At 33.4% G+C, this 20,223-nt stretch overlaps 2 protein-coding genes and 1 long non-coding RNA gene across 7 annotated transcripts; all 3 read left to right on the top strand.

Moving 5' to 3' along the window:
• Window positions 1-7,620: 7,620 nt before the first annotated feature.
• Window positions 7,621-8,573, top strand: LOC103866651. Its single transcript, XR_632555.3, has 3 exons — window positions 7,621-7,939; window positions 8,024-8,360; window positions 8,512-8,573. It is a non-coding gene; the product is annotated as an uncharacterized LOC103866651 (long non-coding RNA).
• A 335-nt stretch (window positions 8,574-8,908) lies between these two features.
• On the top strand, window positions 8,909-10,057 carry LOC108871839 (glutathione S-transferase T2-like). Its single transcript, XM_033291682.1, has one exon. The coding sequence runs from the start codon at window positions 8,909-8,911 to the stop codon at window positions 10,055-10,057; it is 1,149 nt and encodes a 382-aa protein (XP_033147573.1).
• Window positions 9,248-19,983, top strand: LOC103866652 (protein LIGHT-DEPENDENT SHORT HYPOCOTYLS 10). Of its 5 annotated transcripts, none has more exons than XR_004458501.1 (2): window positions 9,248-13,195; window positions 15,107-19,983. XR_004458501.1 is itself a non-coding variant. In XM_009144610.3 (2 exons), exon 1 carries the CDS (start codon window positions 13,008-13,010, stop codon window positions 13,542-13,544), a length of 537 nt encoding a protein of 178 aa, XP_009142858.2. In that variant the 5' UTR covers window positions 9,248-13,007; the 3' UTR covers window positions 13,545-13,573; window positions 15,097-19,983. The 5 variants fall into 5 exon arrangements, 4 of the variants coding, with proteins under 4 accessions (XP_009142858.2, XP_009142855.2, XP_009142859.2 ...); XM_009144610.3 differs by having other exon boundaries at window positions 9,248-13,573; window positions 15,097-19,983; XM_009144607.3 differs by having other exon boundaries at window positions 9,248-13,573.
• The last annotated feature ends 240 nt before the right edge of the window (window positions 19,984-20,223 follow it).

Genomic DNA, 20,223 nt, shown 5'->3' on the forward strand with positions numbered 1-20,223 from the left:
TTTTTTACTTTTTTATATTTTTTATATTTTTTTATCTTTTTATTTTATTTTATACTTTTTTTTTGCTTATTTTTATTTAAATAATAATTTATTATATATATAAATAACAAGGACATAAGAGTCTTTTACCACTTAATGAAAAAAAGTATTTTTGAAAATGTCTCATTAGTGGTGGTAAAAATGAAAAATGGTTTCATGAAAGTGGTATCATGAAAGTGGTAAACATGTAATTTCCCCCATAATCAATGCTGGGTAGTCAATAGATAAACATTTTGAGGATTTGTAGAGCTTTTAAGGAAAATTATAATTAAGTACTTTAAGTTGTTTTCTAAAAAAAATTAAATAAAAATTAATAAGTGCAATACAAAATATTTGTAGGTCAGTAGGTGTCAAATATAACATGAGTAATGAATATGTTTTCCATAAACAAAAAAAAAAAAGAGAATAAATAATTAAATTTTGAGTGTCGTACGTCGTCATACGAAATCAGGAACGGACCAAGCTGCATGTGTACGGTCGCCATGGTGACTTTAGAGTGGACTGATGAGTCAGTCACCAATTCGACTTTTCCCTTTTCCTGATTTGGCTTCTTTTTAATATATCACGAGACCAATATCTCACATTGTTTTTTTCTACCTTTTATTTCATAAGCATCTAAGAAAATGTGAACTTCATAACTAATTACAGGCATATACGGAATATGCCAACGGATATGCTGATTAGCTTCATATATACGTATAGTTTCTCTTCTCCTTTAGTTTACACTTGTAAGATACAAACAATTTGAGACTAAATAAAAATAAATTCTCTAGTATAGTCTTTTTTTTTTAATTTGTCACAAAAAAATTTCAACGAAGAAAATGACTAAAATAAGTTTTATTAAAAATTTTATCCTAGGATTAACTAATCTAGACTTAAGATTTAAAGTTAATGGGTGTGAATTTGGAGATAGAGTTTCAAATTAAAAAAAAAAACCAAAAAATAAATATTAAAAATTAAAAAAAAACTATTTTGGTCATTTTTTTTTAAAGCTATTTTTGTGACAAAAACTTAAAAGACTTATTTGAGAGAATTGTCTTTAAATAAATCAAAACACGGGGAATTCTAATAATAAAAACAGTATAATTACCGTAGGGGAGAAAACATTTTTCTTGAGATATCCAAGCAAGTAGGAGACTTTTCTGCAAATGGATTCAAAGTAAACACTATTGTTTAGCAACTAGCCTTAGAAAATTATATATTAGTGAGTTATCGAAAACAAAAGTTTCTGGTGAAAAGAAGAAAACTCCCCAAGAATTGTGGAAGGAGCTAGAAATAACACAGCTTTTTGAACCTTTGGCTTTAAACGTACCTAGACTATTACGGTCTTATCATATGCTTTTATTCCAGTATTTATACTTTTATTTATTCTTTTTATTTGATTCTTGAATCTAAGAACAAATGGCCAACCAAAGATGTCCATGGTAGAAACTGAATCATTTAAAGACCTTATCATATCAATTTATTTTTGTCAATGATCTTATCGTATCAGATTAAATCAGTACCCTACTGAGATATATATGTTACTTTATTTGATCCATTATAAATAAATTGATACATCAAAAAATTTAATCATTTTTCTTTATTTATTTATTTTTATTTATTGTATTACTATTTTATAATTACCAATCAAAGTCTAATAATTAGAACTCTATTTTGAGTTTTAGAATCTATTATGTCTATTTTATGTCAAATTTGCCTAGTCCTAAACTGGTGTTCATAAGCATTTTTGCCAATCTATACTCAAATTTTGGATATCTACCTGATTATGGTGGTAGCTTTAAAATCATGTGTCACTGTAGCTACATCACTAATTACCCTAAGAAAATTATGTTTTGAAGTGCGAATCAAAATAGTACACAACATTTTATAGAATTTATATCTATATATGCAAAAGTTTGATGGCATTTTGCCATTTTTAGCTTATTTATTACAATTGATATATTTTTATTTTAGTTCTATAAGAACATCTCCAACCCATCTCTATTTCTACCTCTATAATAGCATTTAGAGGCAAAATCACTCCAACTCATCTCTATTTTTGCCTCTAAAATAGAGATTGCTATTTTCTCCTCTATTTATAGAGGAAGAAATAGCATTCCTCTATATTTTGCTCTATATGTAGAGATTACTATTTTAGAGAAATACATTGGAGTAAAACCCACCTCTATTATAGAGTTCCTCTATTTTAGAGGTAAAAATAGAGAAATACATTGGAGATGGTCTAACATTGTATATATTATCTTCTATAATATTTTTATATCTTACATTTTATCGAATAATAAGTTTTCCGATTATATATATAATGTATAACCAAGTAATCAAACGATCTTAGTAAAGGTTATTTGAGCTTTAGAAGATGTGAAAGGGCATTTCAATATTTGTTTATAACCTTTTAATTTCTTCAAGAGACGGACGAAGAAATAAATAGACCAATATTAATTTTATCTCTAATATGATGTATATATCAAATAAATTTCCTCAGATTCTCTAACATTGTATATTTGTATTTTGAAGTGTTACTTTATAATCAGTGAGACAAAAGAAACAAAGCAAGAAAGATTCGTACGTACGCATATATTATTTTGCATGATATCAATCACATCTTCTAGATGAACTCTAACCACATGTTCTATGTTCTTCGAATCATAATATATATTAACTATTGCTATTATGCACTACTCAATAGTGTCATGATAATAATATATAGCTCAGTTGCTCTACTTCGAATAAAAGCATAAAGTTACAATTTTTTCATCGAAAAAATGAAATATGAGGAAGTGGTGGGAATATATGCCAACTGTTCTACGGACATTCTTTGGGTATTTATGTATCCAGACATAAGCCTAGATTCTGTGCTATTAAAAGACCGTGGAGGTCTGGCTAATTATATGGGGCAAGGGGTGCGCTCTCCCTAGGTCCATAGCCAATTCTACTATTTTAGGGATTTTCCCATCAATATATTATCATTTTTCCTGTAATATTTTAGAAGATAGTTAATCATAAGAGTAAGTAACTAAGTATTTTCCCAAGGGCGAAAGTTGAGCCGGCGCTAGACCGTGTTATATGATAAAGAAATATATTCCCATTTAGTAATTTACGCACACGAGTTAACAGTTAATTAACTAAAGTATAGTTGTATATGCTCTATATGATGATGAACCAACTTTCACATATAACATATATGGTAAAATTGCAGAATGCCAGAAAAGAAAAACAAGTGTAACAAAAGTGATACATTTTTGAGATTACGATCGGGCCGACCAAATAAAATGTCCTATGACATGCCCAAAAGGTCAAAATCGTGATATGTGCTCAAAACTCGATATCGAGTGGTCCTGGTTAACGAGTGTGAGAGAGACATAGAGGTCTGTTGGCACGAAGCTTCCTATTCCTAAAGATATTATTTAGAGATATACCTGAATAAATTTACAGATGTATATTGGTTTTGGATATACGTACGTATCAGTTTTTGCTTCATACATACAGACGTCTGAAAACAAAACAATACGATTTTTGTTTTTATCAATATAAAAAAGATATTGCAAGGTTAGGCCCAATTATTTCAGTGTGAGACAGGCGCATGCTTATGTTTGATCCGTACCATTAGTCCCTGTTGATGTAGGAATTAGTCGATTTTCTATTACCGATTAACGACAACTCAACGTTTGACTAACAAAAACTAGGTCAATGTATGATAAAACCAAAATTTTGAAAATTCATGTATGAAAATTAAATTTTATACTAGTTGATGTATGTTTTCGCACAGGTGACATGTTTATGTACTGATCGGGACTGTTAACCTTTGTTGATGTAGGAATTGACCGATTTTCCTACATTACCTCCAATCAAATCTCAATGTAAAAAGCAGATTGGGTTAAGTAGACAGGTTGGATAGAAATGAACAAGGCCGGTTTGAGCTTTTTTAACGTGAGTATTTTCCTTTCGCACAAATAATTATGACTTTCTTTTCTCATTATACATTTCTACTCTTAAGAAAAATAACAATATAAAATCTTGTGGATCAACCACCTTTACAAAGTACACGTCTGTAAAATATGTTCATGTTTTGGCCTATCAAAAAAAATTTTGGTCAAAACCATACTTGTCCAAAAATCTAGCATTTAAAAAACCTGTCTATAAATGATTTATTTGTAAAATATATGTACAGAATGTATTAAATGCGGAGAAAGGCTAGCATCTGAAAATGGCGAAAGATCAGGATGCTTCCTTTGGTTCAATGGTATGTCCGTTCAATTTTCATTTTATATGATGCTAGTAAAAACTTCCACTTGTAGATGATTATATACGTCTGCAGAAAGATCGATTGTTCAGAAACTAAAAAAGTAACTTATAATATATTTACGATAATGTTAATAATTAGAGTTACTTTTACTATTTGAAATGTTTTTTTTAGAACTACTATTTTGAGATCTTCTGCCAAATCTTTAGTATTTTAATTTTTTCAGACTTGTCACTTGAACATTTATCCGAATAAAGAACGTATGTATTAATCACAATTCATCTTCGTACGTCAGCAATCCCTCCTCAATTGTATAATGCGAATGAGTATTCGGAACGCAAAGATTATTAGGTGTTTCTATTGTTTGAATGTGTATCAACATTTATTTTGTTTCTTTATCTTTATTTTCTCTTTCTAAAAAAATTATATTATAGTACTATTTATGTAGTAACTATGATATCCTAATCATCTTTACTCCAATAAATATTTAAAGCTTAGATTTTAAAAATCATAAGAAAAGTATAATAGTAAATTACTTATACAAAATTTAACATTATCATTGTAGAAGTTAAATGATAAAATATATAAAATAATATGTAATTCAATTAAATAAATAATATAAATATTTAGACCGATCAATCCGTTTGTGTTCTATTTGGTCTGCTTTATCCGTTTCAGTTTTACTCAAACCGTTTAACTCAATCTATTTTACTATTCGGACCCATAATCGCTCAAAAGTACAATTATTTCTTATTGTCGTGTCATGTGACGAATGTGTAAACTGTTCTTTTTTTCGTGACATAGACTTGACTCTTGAGTGTGTACGTAGTCAACATTTTATATTGCAAAAAAGACGAATAAATGAACTTTCATGTGTGTCTTCCACTGATTTAACAAACTTTCTCACGCCTATACAACCTCTAACTTCAATCATCGGCCAAATCAAACACCTGCTGTCATGTGAACGTATAGTACATCACCCACTTAATAACTTCTTAACCGAATCTAAAACCGAAGTGGATTCCGGTTAGGTTGATGAATTGACAAAAGGGGAAAGGAACAATGGGGAAAAAATGGGGGTGGGTGGGAAGACAGGGAAATCACTATCAACAAAAGGAGAAGCAGAGAAAAGATTTGTGGGGGCAACGGACGAATGCATTACAGTGTGCCTTTGAGACTGACATTTTTGGCAACTCATGCGTGAAGATGTTTCTTCTTTGACCATGATTTTACATATGTATCTATATGTTTAGGGTTCTCGTTTTTTGAGTGTATCAAAGTAACGTTTTCAAACCAAGTGGTGATCCACATATAGTAAGATGGTTGTCTATTGATCGAAGACAAAACTCGAGACACTGATTAGAACATGGTTAATAGCTTTATATGTGATTTTTCATGTACATATTGGAAACCAGAACTATTAGGTAACTATTTCAACAGTTGAGTAGTAGTGTGGTGTTGCGGTATCATACAACATGGAAATTTACTGATGAACTAACGAAAAAAAAATGATATTAAATGTTTATTTCATTTTCTAGTTGTTGTTTTTTCTTTCATAAAAACAAGCAACTTGGGCATTCGATTTAACAAACATAGAGACACTTAGATTTGTGGCGAAGTTAATTTGTTATATAGTGGTTTTTTTATTAGTATCATCACTGCAATGTTATTGTATGAGATATAGACGAAAAAAATGTAATCCAGCATTTGTAAAATTATGCAATACACAAAATAACAACCTTTTGTTGTCTCCGTTTTTTTTTTAAATAGCGATTTTTTAGTATTATGAAGTTTTATTAAATTAATTGACAAAAAATTAAAACAATGTCCATGTACAGTGAAAGAGAGTTTAATATACATTAATACAAATGTAGAATGTGTTTAGAGATTTTAAAACAACACTAAAGATCATAGGCTTCAGTATATAAAGCATTTACTGAAAAATTTAATATTTTCGTAGGGTTAACACATAGCTTTTGAGAAAATTCCAAAAATACGAAAATACTGTTTTAATGCATAGTTGCATCATTCACTAAAATATGATGAATGTCAAAAAGGTTTGAAACCTTTGTTGTCTTTGTTTTTCTAGAGAATAACTATTTTGTAGTGGTTAGTCCACCAATTTAGAGAGTATTATGAAGTTTTACTAAATTAATTGACAAAAAATTAAAATGATGCCCATGTACCATGAAAAAGAGTTTAATATACATTAATACAAATGTAGAATGTTTTTAGAAATTTTAAAACAACACAGATCATATGCTTCAGTATATATAGCATTTACCGAAAATTTAATATTTTCGTACGCGTTAACACATAGATTTTGAGAAAATTCAAAAATATGAAAATACAGTTTTAATGCATAGTTTCATCCTTCACTAAAATATGATGAATGTGAAATATGTTTGGAACCTTTGTTGTCTCCATTTTTTCTAGAGAATAGCGATTTTGTAGTGGTTAGTCCACCAATTTAGGGAGTACTATGAAGTTTTACTAAATTAATTGACAAAAAATAAAATGATGCCCACCATGAAAGAGATTTATATATATATTAATACAAATGTAGAATTATTTTAGAAATTTTAAAACAACACTAGAGATCATAATTTTCAGTATACAAAGCATTTACCAAAAAACTCAATATTTTCGTATGGGTTATAACTCATAGATTTTGAGAAAAATTCAAAAATATAAAAATATTGTTTTAATGCATAGTTTCATCCTTCACTAAGTTATGATGAAGGTCAACGAATTTTGGAACTTTTGTTGTCTCCGTTTCTCTAGAAAATAGCGATTTTATAGTGGTTACTCCACCAATTTAGGGAGTATTATGAAGTTTTACTAAATTAATTGAAAACAAATTAAAATGATGCCCATGTACCATGAAAGAGAGTTTAATATAAATTAATACAAATGTAGAATATGTTTAGAAATTTTAAAACAACACTAAAGATCATAGGCTTCTGTATATAGAGCATTTACTGAAAATTTTAATATTTTCGTAGGGGTTAACACATAGATTTTGAGAACAATTCAAAAAAATATGAAAATATTAATTTAATGCATAATTGCATCTTTCACTAAAATATGATGAATGTGAAAGTGGTTTGGAACCTTTGTTGTCTCTGTTTTTCTAGAGAATAGCCAATTTTTAGAGGTTCGAAAACACTATTTCTAGTGTTTATTCTAAAATACGATAAATATATTTGAATACCTACATAGGATATATCAAACTTGCAAAATTGGTCTTCCGCTTGTCCAGAAAGTTAGTGGATTAGCTAGGCGGGTTAGAGCATGATTATCGGTCGTATATAGGTGGTTTCTTATGATTAAAAGAAAATCAAAAAGACAATTAAAAGGCAAAGACGTCTCTTATTTGGGCTTAAGAAGATACGTATTTTCTTAACACGTGTAGGCAAAATGAGAGGAGAGAGGGGGAGCGTGTATTTGTTTTGTCATTTCTCTCTCTGTCGAAACTGAATCAGCTAGAAATCGTATCGGAGGTCGGAGAAGACGATTCTCGTACTCTCTCCGTCGATCGTCGACATACCGGCGATACTACCTCTCTCCACACCTCCTAACGGAATCCTCTGTCTCTGTGGCTCGTCCGAGAAGGCGAATCTCCCTCTCTCGCCGTGATTCTATTGGAATCAGAAGGTAAATGTATTTATGTGTTTTTCAATCATGCATGTTTAGATTAGACTTGTTCTTGTTCTGATTGCGAGTTGTGTTTGTTTGTAGGTTCAATTCTGCCTCGCGGTGGCTCTCCTCGACCGCTGACGGAGCTCTATGTCTCTCGGTTGCTCTCCGCGACGGCTGATGGAGCTCTCTGTGTGGCGGTGGCTCTCCTCGACGGCTGACGGAGCTCTCTGTCGATGGCTCTCTGCAAATCGCTCAGGTAAAGCTTATGTTTCATGTTCTTCAATCATACATTTCGTAGTTTAAAATATTTTCTTTCAATCTCGTTTTGTTTGTTGCTTTTGATTTAGCTTCTTTGTGGTGAATAATTTTTTTTTTGTTTCTGTCTTTTGTCAATGTCTTGTGCGTGCTGAGATGACGGGATCAAATCGCGTTTGAGGTTAGTGTTTGTTTCTTAATCCTCTTCTGTCTTAGATAAAATAGTTTATGTAATGTGTACTGAAAAGAAATTGCTTCGTAGTCTTTGTTTCTTAATCCTCTTCTGTGTTAGATGAAATACATCTTGATATGTTCGATCTTTCTGTGTTTAGATGGCTGTATCAAGTGTGCTTAAGCAAGGGTCATTTTACAGAGGAATACGCAGCATCACAGGTTAGTCTTTCTCTCTTTCCTCTGGTCCGAAATGTGGTGGCTAAGCTTTTGGTGTGTAATGAGATTGTGTAGCTTCGGTCAGAATGGTTGTTAGGATAATTAATGGTTGCTTTAGTGTTTGGTTACGGTTGTGTCACTGTAATAAATAGAATTAATGGTGTAGTTTGAGTTCTTTGAAATTGAATTGAATTGTTGTTAGTTGTTAGTTGTTTGTTGTTAGATATATGTCTAGTCATTGCAATTGAAGTGTTCTTTCCAGCTTTTTTAAAAAGATCTTTCATCCATTTGCTTGATCTTTTTATAAGCTGTGTCGTTAGTGCCTTCTCCAACAGATGAATGCGCATTCTCGTTCCTTCTCCTCTTTCGCATTCTCCTCTGTCTCCTCTTTCTCCTCTGTCTTCTGTGTCTCCACTCTCTCCTCTTTCTCCTCTGTCTCCACTCTCTCCTCTTTCTCCTCTTTCTCCTCTCTCTCCTCTTTCTCCTCTTTCTCCTCTTTCTCCTCTTTCTCCTCTGTCTCCACTCTCTCCTCTGTCTCCTCTGTCTCCTCTCTCCTTGACTTCGAGGATGGATTTCAATCCATTTCAGGACTCGGCTAATTTTGTTGATCTACTCCATAGTCAACAAAATGTTGTCTTTGGCAGTCAAGGACGTGTTCCACTCTCTTCAACGCAAGTGCCGCCTTCTGGCAGTCAAGGACGTGTTCCACTCTCTTCAACGCAAGTGCCGCCTTTTGGCACTCAAGCCGCAGAGCTTCCAGCAGAGCGTAAGGAAAGAAGGACGTGGATAGTCACAGAGGACATAGTGCTTATTAGCAGCTGGCTCAACACGAGCAAAGACCCTGTCGTAGGGAATGAGCAGAAGTCAGCAACTTTCTGGACAAGAGTTGCAGCATACTTCTCGGCGAGTCCAAAACTTGCTGGATGTGAAAAACGCGACGGGAATCAGTGCAAGCAACGTTGGCACAAGCTGAATGAAGCCGTTTGCAAGTTTTCTGGGGCGTATGAGGCAGCCACAAGAGAGAAAACCAGTGGCATGAATGACAACGACGTCCTAAAACGTGCCCACGAAATCTACTTCAACAACCACCAAAAGAAGTTTGTCCTTGAGCATGCGTGGAACGAGCTTCGCAACGACCAGAAGTGGTGTGATCTCGCTACATCTAAAACTGAAACAAGCTCCAAAAGGAGGAAGTTCGCGGATGGTTCACATTCAGGAGCATGCTCTCACGTCAATGAATGCAATGCTGGTGGAGAAGGAACATCTCGTCCCCCTGGTGTTAAGGCTGCAAAAGCTGGAGGAAAGAAGCCACATGTCGCGGGGGAGGATGTGTGTGATTATCAGCTCATGTGGAGCATCAAGAAGGATGACTTGGCAATGAAGCAACAGCTCTCCAAGATGAGAGTACTTGAGAAGCTTCTTGCCAAGGAAAATCTAGAGGATTATGAAGAAGATCTCAAGAAAAAGATCAGTTTAGAGTTAATGTAACTCTTGGAATAATGTTAACCTTATGTATGTTTCATGTTCTTGGCTTGTAGTTGTTTCATTTTATGTCTTCCTTATGTTTCATGTTTCATGTTATCGGCTTTAGAATGTAGTTGTTTCTAGTTTCATGTTCTCGGCTTTAGAATCTAATTTGTAATGCTTTGCTCTCTTATTTTATAAGCAACTTAATGTTTTGGTGTTTTGTTGAGTTATCTCTTGATGTGGACAATTGTTTTATTTGTTTCAGGTAACAGTAAATAAGAAGCTACATTGGATCATGTCACGGGTTGCATACTATCAGTTCAGAGTGTTGTCTCGGCGTGTGTTGTCTCGGCTTTGTAGGATGTCACGGTTTTAATCTTTTGTATCAGTGTGTCACGGGTTTCAGTTTCAGCTTTTGTATCAGTGTGTCACGGTTTTAATCTTCTGTATCAGTGTGTCACGGGTTGTTCAGTGAATCATATACTTTGTATTTTCATGTGCATCACACAGCCTCATTTTTTATATATATATCAATGTCTCTCTACTTCCAACATCACGCAAACTCATCTACTCTCTATTTCCTCTCTTTTGCTAACACTACCAAACGCACAGTCTCTCTATTCTCTCTATTTCCTCTCTTTCCCATGTTTCTCACTTTGAACACAATTTAAAAAAAAACTCTTAAATCACTTCTATGGCTTCTTCTTCAAATCCAAACACTTTCGATGAATCATGTGATGATACATTTGATGACTTCTTTGATCAAAAATTTGATGAAAAATTTGATGAAAAATTTGATCAATTTTTTGAGCAAGCGTTTGAGAATTTAACTACTCGAGAGGCTCCAAAAAAAAAAAGAAAACCGAAAGTTTATATCGAGAGAAATCGTGAAGAAGGGCATATTCGTTTATGGAATGATTATTTCAGTGATAATCCAACATATCCTGATAATTTATTCCGACGACGTTTTCGAATGAACAAGCCATTGTTCTTGTACATTGTTGATCGACTCTCCAACGAAGTTCCCTATTTTCGGGAAACAAAAGATGGTCTCGGAAGGATTAGTCTCTCTCCTCTTCAAAAGTGTACCGCAGCCATTCGTGTCTTGGCGTATGGTTCTGCAGCTGATGCGGTCGACGAATACCTCCGGCTCGGTGAAACAACCACTCGCTTATGTGTGGAAAATTTTGTGGAAGGAATAATATATTTGTTCGGTAATGAGTACTTAAGAAGACCAACACCAGCTGATCTTCAACGTCTACTTGATGTTGGAGAATATCGTGGATTTCCCGGGATGATAGGAAGCATCGATTGTATGCATTGGGAGTGGAAGAATTGTCCAACCGCTTGGAAAGGGCAATATTCTCGTGGTTCGGGTAAACCAACAATCGTTTTAGAGGCGGTTGCTTCATACGATCTCTGGATATGGCATGCATTTTTCGGACCTCCAGGTACATTAAATGATATCAACGTTCTTGATCGTTCACCTGTTTTTGATGACATAATAAAAGGTGAAGCTCCGAATGTCACTTTCTCTGTCAATGGAAGAGAGTATCATATGGCTTACTATCTTACGGATGGTATTTATCCGAAATGGGCAACTTTTATTCAATCTATTCCTCTACCACAAGGGCCACAAGCGGTCTTATTTGCTCAACATCAAGAAGCAGCCCGAAAAGATGTCGAGCGGGCTTTTGGAGTCCTGCAAGCTCGCTTTGCCATTGTTAAAAATCCAGCGTTGTTTTGGGATAAAGTCAAAATTGGTAAGATTATGAGAGCATGTATCATACTCCATAATATGATAGTAGAAAACGAAAGAGATGGATACTCTCAAAATGATGTTTCAGAATTTCAGCAAGGAGAAGACAACAGAAATTCACATGTCGATCTCACGTATTCTACGGATATCCCTTCAAATATCGCAAACCAGATGGGGGTTCGGATAAGAATTCGTGATAAACAAATGCATCAACAACTGAAAAATGATTTGGTTCAACATTTATGGCATAAATTTGGACCTGGTGAAGACAACAACTGAGCTTGGAAGCTTCTTTTAAATAATTCTTGTTTAATTTAGTAATCTTTGTTTTTATGTTTTAATTATAAAATTTCTATTAATAAAAAAATTTAAATTTTATTTTAAAGAAACCCTTAATAAGAGACTTGCAATGGAGGGGGAAAAAACTCAAAGTTCTTAACCATGTCTCTTACCAAAATTACCTCCTAAAGTATTATTAAAAAAATAATAAGAGACCCATTAGAGTATATGGGATAAAGATGATCTTATGTATTATTATAATATTCATTATACTAAACGTGATCCATCCTAATTCTGACTCGTTGACAAATCAACCTGACTTTATAACACAATACCCATTTATATATTTGTTACGAACAACATGCGGATTCCACATCCGTTGGTCCGACGAATGTAGACACACATTATCTGCCAATTATATATACATGGTATATACATGTGTATTTAAGACTATAAAAATGTGAACATACAAGTACAACACACTATTACCTACATGCATGATTAACAAACGATATGAAAACCTAAGAACACCGCACAGTCATTAAAATTACAATTAAATAACCCGAAGGGTCTAAACTCTACAATCCTCTTTACACAGTGATTATTGCAAAGCTACAATATCATGAATTTATTAATAATTACTCCTTAGGAAGAGAAAATAGTTATTTCATATGAATAGAAAAGTGAGAGATAATCCAAAAATGTGAGAAAGAGAGGGGAAAAAGAAAGCAAAGTTTGAAACGGGCCCCATGACATGTCCTCTAACGTCAACATTATCCTCCATTATTACTATTACTTTCACTCTCTCATCAAACTCACTCAAACCTTTCGTTCTTCTTATTACCTAAATCACCAGATCCATGTATAAAATATAAAAAGACCCCTGAAACCTCAACAACATCTCTCTATCTCTACAATCAACAAGATCATACCATGTCATCTCCTAGAGATAGAGGAAAGAGCTCGATGGAATCATCAGGATCAGAGCCACCGGTGACACCAAGCCGTTACGAGTCACAGAAGAGACGCGACTGGAACACTTTCGGACAGTACTTGAGGAACCAAAGACCGCCACTGCCAATGTCTCACTGCAACTGCAACCACGTGCTTGATTTCCTCAGGTACTTAGACCAGTTCGGTAAGACAAAAGTGCACGTGCCTGGCTGTATGTTCTACGGTCAGCCTGAGCCACCAGCTCCTTGCACATGTCCTCTCAGACAAGCTTGGGGAAGTCTCGACGCTTTGATCGGACGGCTGAGAGCGGCTTACGAGGAGAACGGTGGATCTCCGGAAACAAACCCTTTCGCTAGTGGAGCAATAAGGGTTTATCTCAGGGAGGTTAGGGAGTGTCAGGCCAAAGCTAGAGGGATTCCTTTCAAAAAGAAGAAGAAGAAGCCAACGACGACGGAGATGGGTGGTGGAAGAGAGGACTCTTCTTCTTCATCCGCCTCTCCCTTCGGCTTCTCTTAAGATTCTCATGATCTTGGTGAGACCTTGTGGTAATACATTTCTCCATTAACTATGCTTTTGTTTGATTGAATATATGCATTTGCATTCAATTAAATATATGCATTTAACTTTGTGTCTTGATCTCTTTACTAGAGACTTATGAATCTGTGGTTTCATTAACTAGCTACATACCGCAAATATATATGTTTATATCGTAGAATGCTCCATGTATCAAAACCCTAAGTGGAGAAATAGTTAGGCTTTTGATTTTTGAGAAAATCTTGATTAGATATATATATATATATTGTATTGATGTTGGGTTCAGATCAGGGGACCGGATCGTGATTAGATTATAGTTTTGAATGGAAGCAGCTAGATTTTTTTTAATGATCAATCATTTTAGTTTTGGAATGGTAATTAAATACATGAAAACAAGTTTTCAAGTTTCTAGCATATCAAATATTGAATGGATGATATATTGAGTTTTCTAGTTCCAGAAACGAAAAACTATTCTCTAAACCTTGTAAATGCATCATATATTTTTTTACTCTATATGTGTTTGGAATTTGAAGATTCTCTAAGTTATCCTAGAGAATTACTCACTTCAAATTTTGGAAAAAAACATTTGATTCTCCAAAGATGGATTGTTTCGTCATCAACCCCACATACACATATGTAGAGAGAGATACAATGTTTTACCACTGTTGTTTATATAAACAGTAGTTCAAGGAAGTAATGATTGGCTCTTACAATGCATTCTTTTAAAAGATTTGTGAAGATTTTGTTCCCCTTGGATATCAAGGGAGAAATTGATTGAATCTTCTTTTCCCCCTCATTTTATAACCTAAAGAAATCGATTAATAATTAAGAGTTCATGATTGTTCTTAAAGGTTAATAAAGGTTATCTCAGAATAGAAGTTAATACACATATAATACTTTCTTGATCATGCTTTAATTATTGCTATGTGTGTCTTAGGGTAATTATCTCAACATGAACAACCCAATTATATCTTAACATTTTCAGTTTAACCGAATGCTAATCAGTAATCACAATTCAACCAATTGTAAATAAGATCTCAGATTTTAGAGCTTCAACTATGAGATATCAACTAGAGCTTTTATAAAGGCTGTTAAACTGCACAAACATTAGAGTACCTAGTTATGCATTGGTATTTTCTGAGATATAATATAGTATTAGATTTTGTGGGACAGTAAGTTCTCACTGAATCAACGCAAATCATTATTTATTTTCTTTAATATCAGATATACTTTCATCATAGCTATAAATATAAAATTCATATTTATGATCTTTGTCACCACTATACTTTGGAAAAGCCTGAAAGTTTGTTTTGTCCCTCGCAAAGCTTTATAGACTTTGTTCGATGATGCAATATAACATATGTGATACGTCACACAAAACTTAAGTTCATATATCTTGAATTGACATAGCAGTATGAGTTTATATTTAGGTTAATTTTCATTTATACGGCACAAATATGTCACATGATCTGGTATCTAGCTAAACGCATATTAAATGTGTTTTTAACAATTAGTTGATGCTGAAACAACATAGATATTTGCAGGATCAACAGTCTCATAGAAGGATCAAATGTAAAAGAGGCCTCAAATATACCTACTGGCGATCAAGAAGTCAAAGTAAAATGTTATTTTCAGCATAATTTCGGCTTATTTTAACCGATCTTCATCTACTCCTACATTTCCGTAGCAATCGACCGGTTATATAGCTTCATCATCTCTATATTCTCTTATTAAACTCTTTTTATATAAGGAAGTGTATAGATTTTATATACTTAAGACAAGTTTGTTTTAAAAAGAGTTTCTTAAATTTGTTATTTTGAATAGAGGACTAATATTTGATTTGAATGTGTATAAGTAGCTTAGATCCCCATGCTAAGATAAATTAAATTTTCTACAAACCTTTTGTTAATAGTACTCACATTTAAGCCAATAGGACTCAATAGCATTGCTCATATAAAGAAACAAATTTAGTTTTTAATACATGCAAACCTCAAATATGATACGAAGAAGTTAAGATGAATAAATCGACTAATATTATTGTGATTTAAGTTTAAATCAAAGGAAAGCGAATATTAATACAAACTATACAAAAAATTTATATTCTAAAAGACAATTCAGCTGTCACTGTGGGGACGTTGATAGAGGTCTTCTTAGCTTTACCATGTCTTGAGGGGCTTGTCCTTGACGTAGGGAAGAACGTGAAGCAGAGTGGTGTAGCTTTAGAGGCATTGAACTCGAAAGAAGTATTGATAGGTTTGTTATACTTTGAATGTTTTGCTTATAAAAGCGATGATCAAAGATGATGTATACAATTTGCATGTGATGAAATGAAGTGTTAGTCTAAACTCAGTTAAGATATCACATATTCAGAGAAGATAATTTTCTTAGGTTTCTTAGATAGGTCAGTATATGTCTGTCTAAATTAGTATTTTGACTGTCTTGCAATCATGGTTTTGATTCATTGTTTAGGTCTTTTGCTGTTGTTCATTTTTTTTGCCACCACAGGATAGAGATGTTAACCAGAGGAGTCTTTCGCTTCCTGGTGAAGGTTTGTTACAAAAATGCTTAACTCTGAGGAAGCTTTTCATACATTGGAACGGCTCATGAGCATTTCATGAATTTTTGAGGATCCCTAACTTAAGGGACATGTAGCTTAGAGAAGACTGTTATCCAGCGCCTGAGAATGATATGAGCACAGAGATATGAGTTGGTTCTTGTAGTAGATTCTAGGACCATTTGAACAGCCGAAACATCATTGATTGAGACTAACATTGAGTTACTTCCACACCATTTTTACATATGTATTGACTTCAGTTTCTGTTTACTCTGAATGTTATGTTTGTAAAAGAAAAGATCAAAGATGATGTATACAATTTGCAATGATGAATGAATTCATAAATGGAAAAAACCAGTACATTATAACTAGATGAAGATATCACAGATTCAATGAAGAGAATCCTCACAGATCGCTAGATAGGTCAGTAATCTGTGGATAGTTCCGTATTTGCTATAGTTCTTCACACTGATAAGTCCCACTAATAGAATCACCAAGTGTTATCTAAAAACATGTGCTTTGATATCAAATTAAAGTCTATTCAAAGTAAATAAATTTTGTTAAAGAACAAACTAAAAACACATTGTTAAGAAAAGTTCTCATAGACCCTTGAGGTTGAAGATTATACCTCCAAAACCACCAGGATGCAAGCTCGTTCCTGTTCAGTAGAGTGTGTCAGTATTAGTCTATGTTGCTTGATTGATATGGTGTAGATCAACTTAATTAGACATTTATACAAGTTGTAAGGATTTAATTTGTCAAAATGTATTATATGGCCACAAACACATTTTAGAATTAAAAAAGTAAAAAATGTAGTTATTCAGTTAAAAATATTATTTTTTATTTTTTTAGAATCTCACCTAGTTTCTAATGGTTGGAGATGCTTTTAATAGACCACTTAAATTATTTTTATTAATTAAATTATTAAATTGGGTTTATTTTCCAAATAACAAAAAATGGAAATTAGATTCTATAGAGAGGATAAAAAGAGACAAGAAGAGAAGTAAGAGAGAACGAGTAGTTTTGAGTAGTTAGAACATTTTCAACTCCACTTCAAAATTTACAGTAAAATGGAGTGGATTATGCAGTTGTGAACAAAAAAAAAATGTTACTGCATTTATGGGGTAATGCATTTTTTGTTTGTTCACAACTGCATAATCCATAATCCACTCCTAGTGAATTTGTGTTTTTTTTTTTGTTATTAGGGCCAATTTCCTTTATTAAATTATACTAAAATACTATTTTTATTTGTTTAGAACCCCATTTAAGATATTGGAGCGATGGGGGTGATTGCTTCTGATCTATGAGAGCTTTGTTTTTTTTGTTCCTTCTTTAGAATCTCTAATTAATTTTTTTTATAATGTAAATCTTTTACAGCAAAATGGAAGTAAGTTTCAAAACTGTATAACCACTCCGACTGCAACCAAATGAAGCGGAGAAAGGAGACAAATAACGCTTGCGGTGGGACCACAACCACTGTAAACGTTGTCCCAGAGAGCACCCACCATGATGGACCCAGCTGTTTGGCCAATTTCTCCAGCGTTATAGAAATACTTCCCTTCTCAATAAAAAACAATCACTTCTTTTTTTTGCTTAAAGGAAGCTATTATTTATAAGTCGCAAATAATCACTTCTTGGTTCTTCCCTTTTCCGCTTAAAAAAACATATCATGTCCTGTCTTAACCACAACCCATTACAATATCCGTTTCTCTTTTAACATTTAGACCCAAAAAAAAAAAAATTATCCGTTTTACTTTGTAACAACAACAAAAATGGTTCTAGTAATAAACGTCAAACTCTCCTAAATATGAATATTCCAAGACATCTGGAAATAACAAAAGAGGAAGAAAAAAGAGATATAAAAATGACATGGACTTGATTATTCCAAGACGAATGTGAAAGCTGAAATTGAATAATGTATAGAGTAGTATTTTTGTAGCATATTTAATGTAAACTGATATACATAAATAAATAGGTACACTAGAAATGGGGTAAGTGTCAGTTCGATAGATGGTGAAATGCCAAAGACACCCGATTTTGTTGTTGTAAATCTCAATCCCAAGAAACCAAACACCCTCTTCGTCCCCTCCTTGGAAACATGTTATCTACGTCTCTTTTCTTTGCTTATTAGTACATCTTTTAAAACATTCACAAATCCCTTATAAGCCACCAAATAATTGCCTCTAATTTTGTTAATTCATTTTCAACGCTTTCTCAGCGACATCTCTTAAAACATTCACAAATGTTAATTCATTTCCTCAATCCACCAAATAATTGCCTCTAGTTTTGCTACTACTAAAAAAAAGGAATCAAGTCTCCAATTCATTAAAGTTAGAGCAACTCCATTGGTGAACCTCTTAAGAGAGGTTCTTAGCAATTTTTATTTTTTTTTAATTAATTTTGTAAAGTTAAGGATTTCCAATTTTTTGGGTGTCTATTGGTGAACTCCAAAGTGAGGTTCTTAGGAATAAATTAATATTATTTAATTTATGAAAAAAAAAAGTTATGTTTATTGAAAAAAATATAAAACATACAATAATTATGATTGTTGGTTACCAAATTTTGCAAATATATTCTCAATTAAATCGGTCTTCAATCGTTGATGTTTCCTTTGGTCGCGAAGTTCACTCCGAATGGCAAGTATATTACCAAGATTTGAAGGCATGTTTGTAGAGAACGAGAAATCTACCTCTGAACTTTTGCTTGTTTCTCCTTCTACGAATTCAGATATATCGTATCGAATGTATCCATCTCGTTCTTCTTCCACTATCATATTGTGTAATATGATACATGCTCTGATAATGTTGCTGATTTTTTCAATCGCGTCGAATAACTATTTTTTTTCTTCTCTCAACGAAACTAGGGGAAAAGTAGTTGCCACGTACTTTAGAGCTCACCCCTTAAAATTGTTATTTAAGAGGCACCTCTAACCATCTCACTTAATTATATTATTTATTAAATCAAAAGTGGGTAAGAGGCTTGCTTATGAACTCCTTATAAACCAGCGATGGAGATGATCTTAGATATTGTTTCTTTTACTTTTGCTTGTATTTTTTATAAGGAGTGGGGACCTACAAAAGTGCCACGTGGACACCATGCCTGATAGATATGCATGTAGATCTTATGAGCAAGTAGTAGATTAGATCCTGCATTGTACGAACCACTTCACTATCTCTTACTAGAGTATTAGAGTATCTATTTGATCACGATCGATCTCATCCATCATCGATGTATCTATACATATCATCATCGGTGTATGCATGTAGAGAGGGGCACATGGGAATGGGACATTGAAAGATGGAGATTTTCATGTGAGAGCACATGTCATGTGCTTCTTTCTCTCTCTCTCTAATTTGCCTTCTCTTTGGGCTTTCTGTGTAGGTCCCCTATTCTTCACTCCCTTGTTCTTATGCACATGCCGAAACGGGTCATTCTCCTTCTTATCCCCTCCCCCTCACCCACTGCCTTCTCGCGCGTGGTCTTTCTTCTAATCTTATAATGGTCTCGTCCGTACTACCCTGCGTAGTTACTACTACTACAACTTGCTAGGATTAGGATTTGTCCTCGTCTGACTTACTTTCTGGACAATTTATAATAGTTTTCTCGATTCAAGTTTACATAATTATAACCCTAAAATTTTGTTAAGAGTTCAGAAAAGGTGAGAAATAAGTTATGGTATACACAAAAATGCCACTTTATAAACTAATACTCCATCTTTTATGGTTGGTATATGATAAAATGCCACTTTACTGCAACTTTACCGGTCTGTAAGCAGCAATACATAATCCTATACAATAGAAAGTTAATGCTTGAGGATTTACTAGATACAAAGTTAATACTTCTAGCTCTAAACAAGATACGCAGTTATCAAACAAACAAAATCCAATTTAGCTGTGAACATGATCCACTTAAGTGAGTGACATGGCCACTAACGTCTAAATTTGTCGACATGGCGCGTGAAAAACCAAGTCTCTTTTGCAAGATCCAAATCTATGTATAACCCAAGTAAGAAAAAAAAATAACCCCCACAATCCGAAACACGAGGATAATATATAGTACTAAAAAAAATACAACTGGACCAGCTTTGATGGTAACATTTACCATTTC

This window comes from Brassica rapa, chromosome A05 (assembly GCF_000309985.2).
Source record: "Brassica rapa cultivar Chiifu-401-42 chromosome A05, CAAS_Brap_v3.01, whole genome shotgun sequence".
In the NCBI taxonomy this organism is placed as follows: Eukaryota; Viridiplantae; Streptophyta; class Magnoliopsida; order Brassicales; family Brassicaceae; genus Brassica; species Brassica rapa.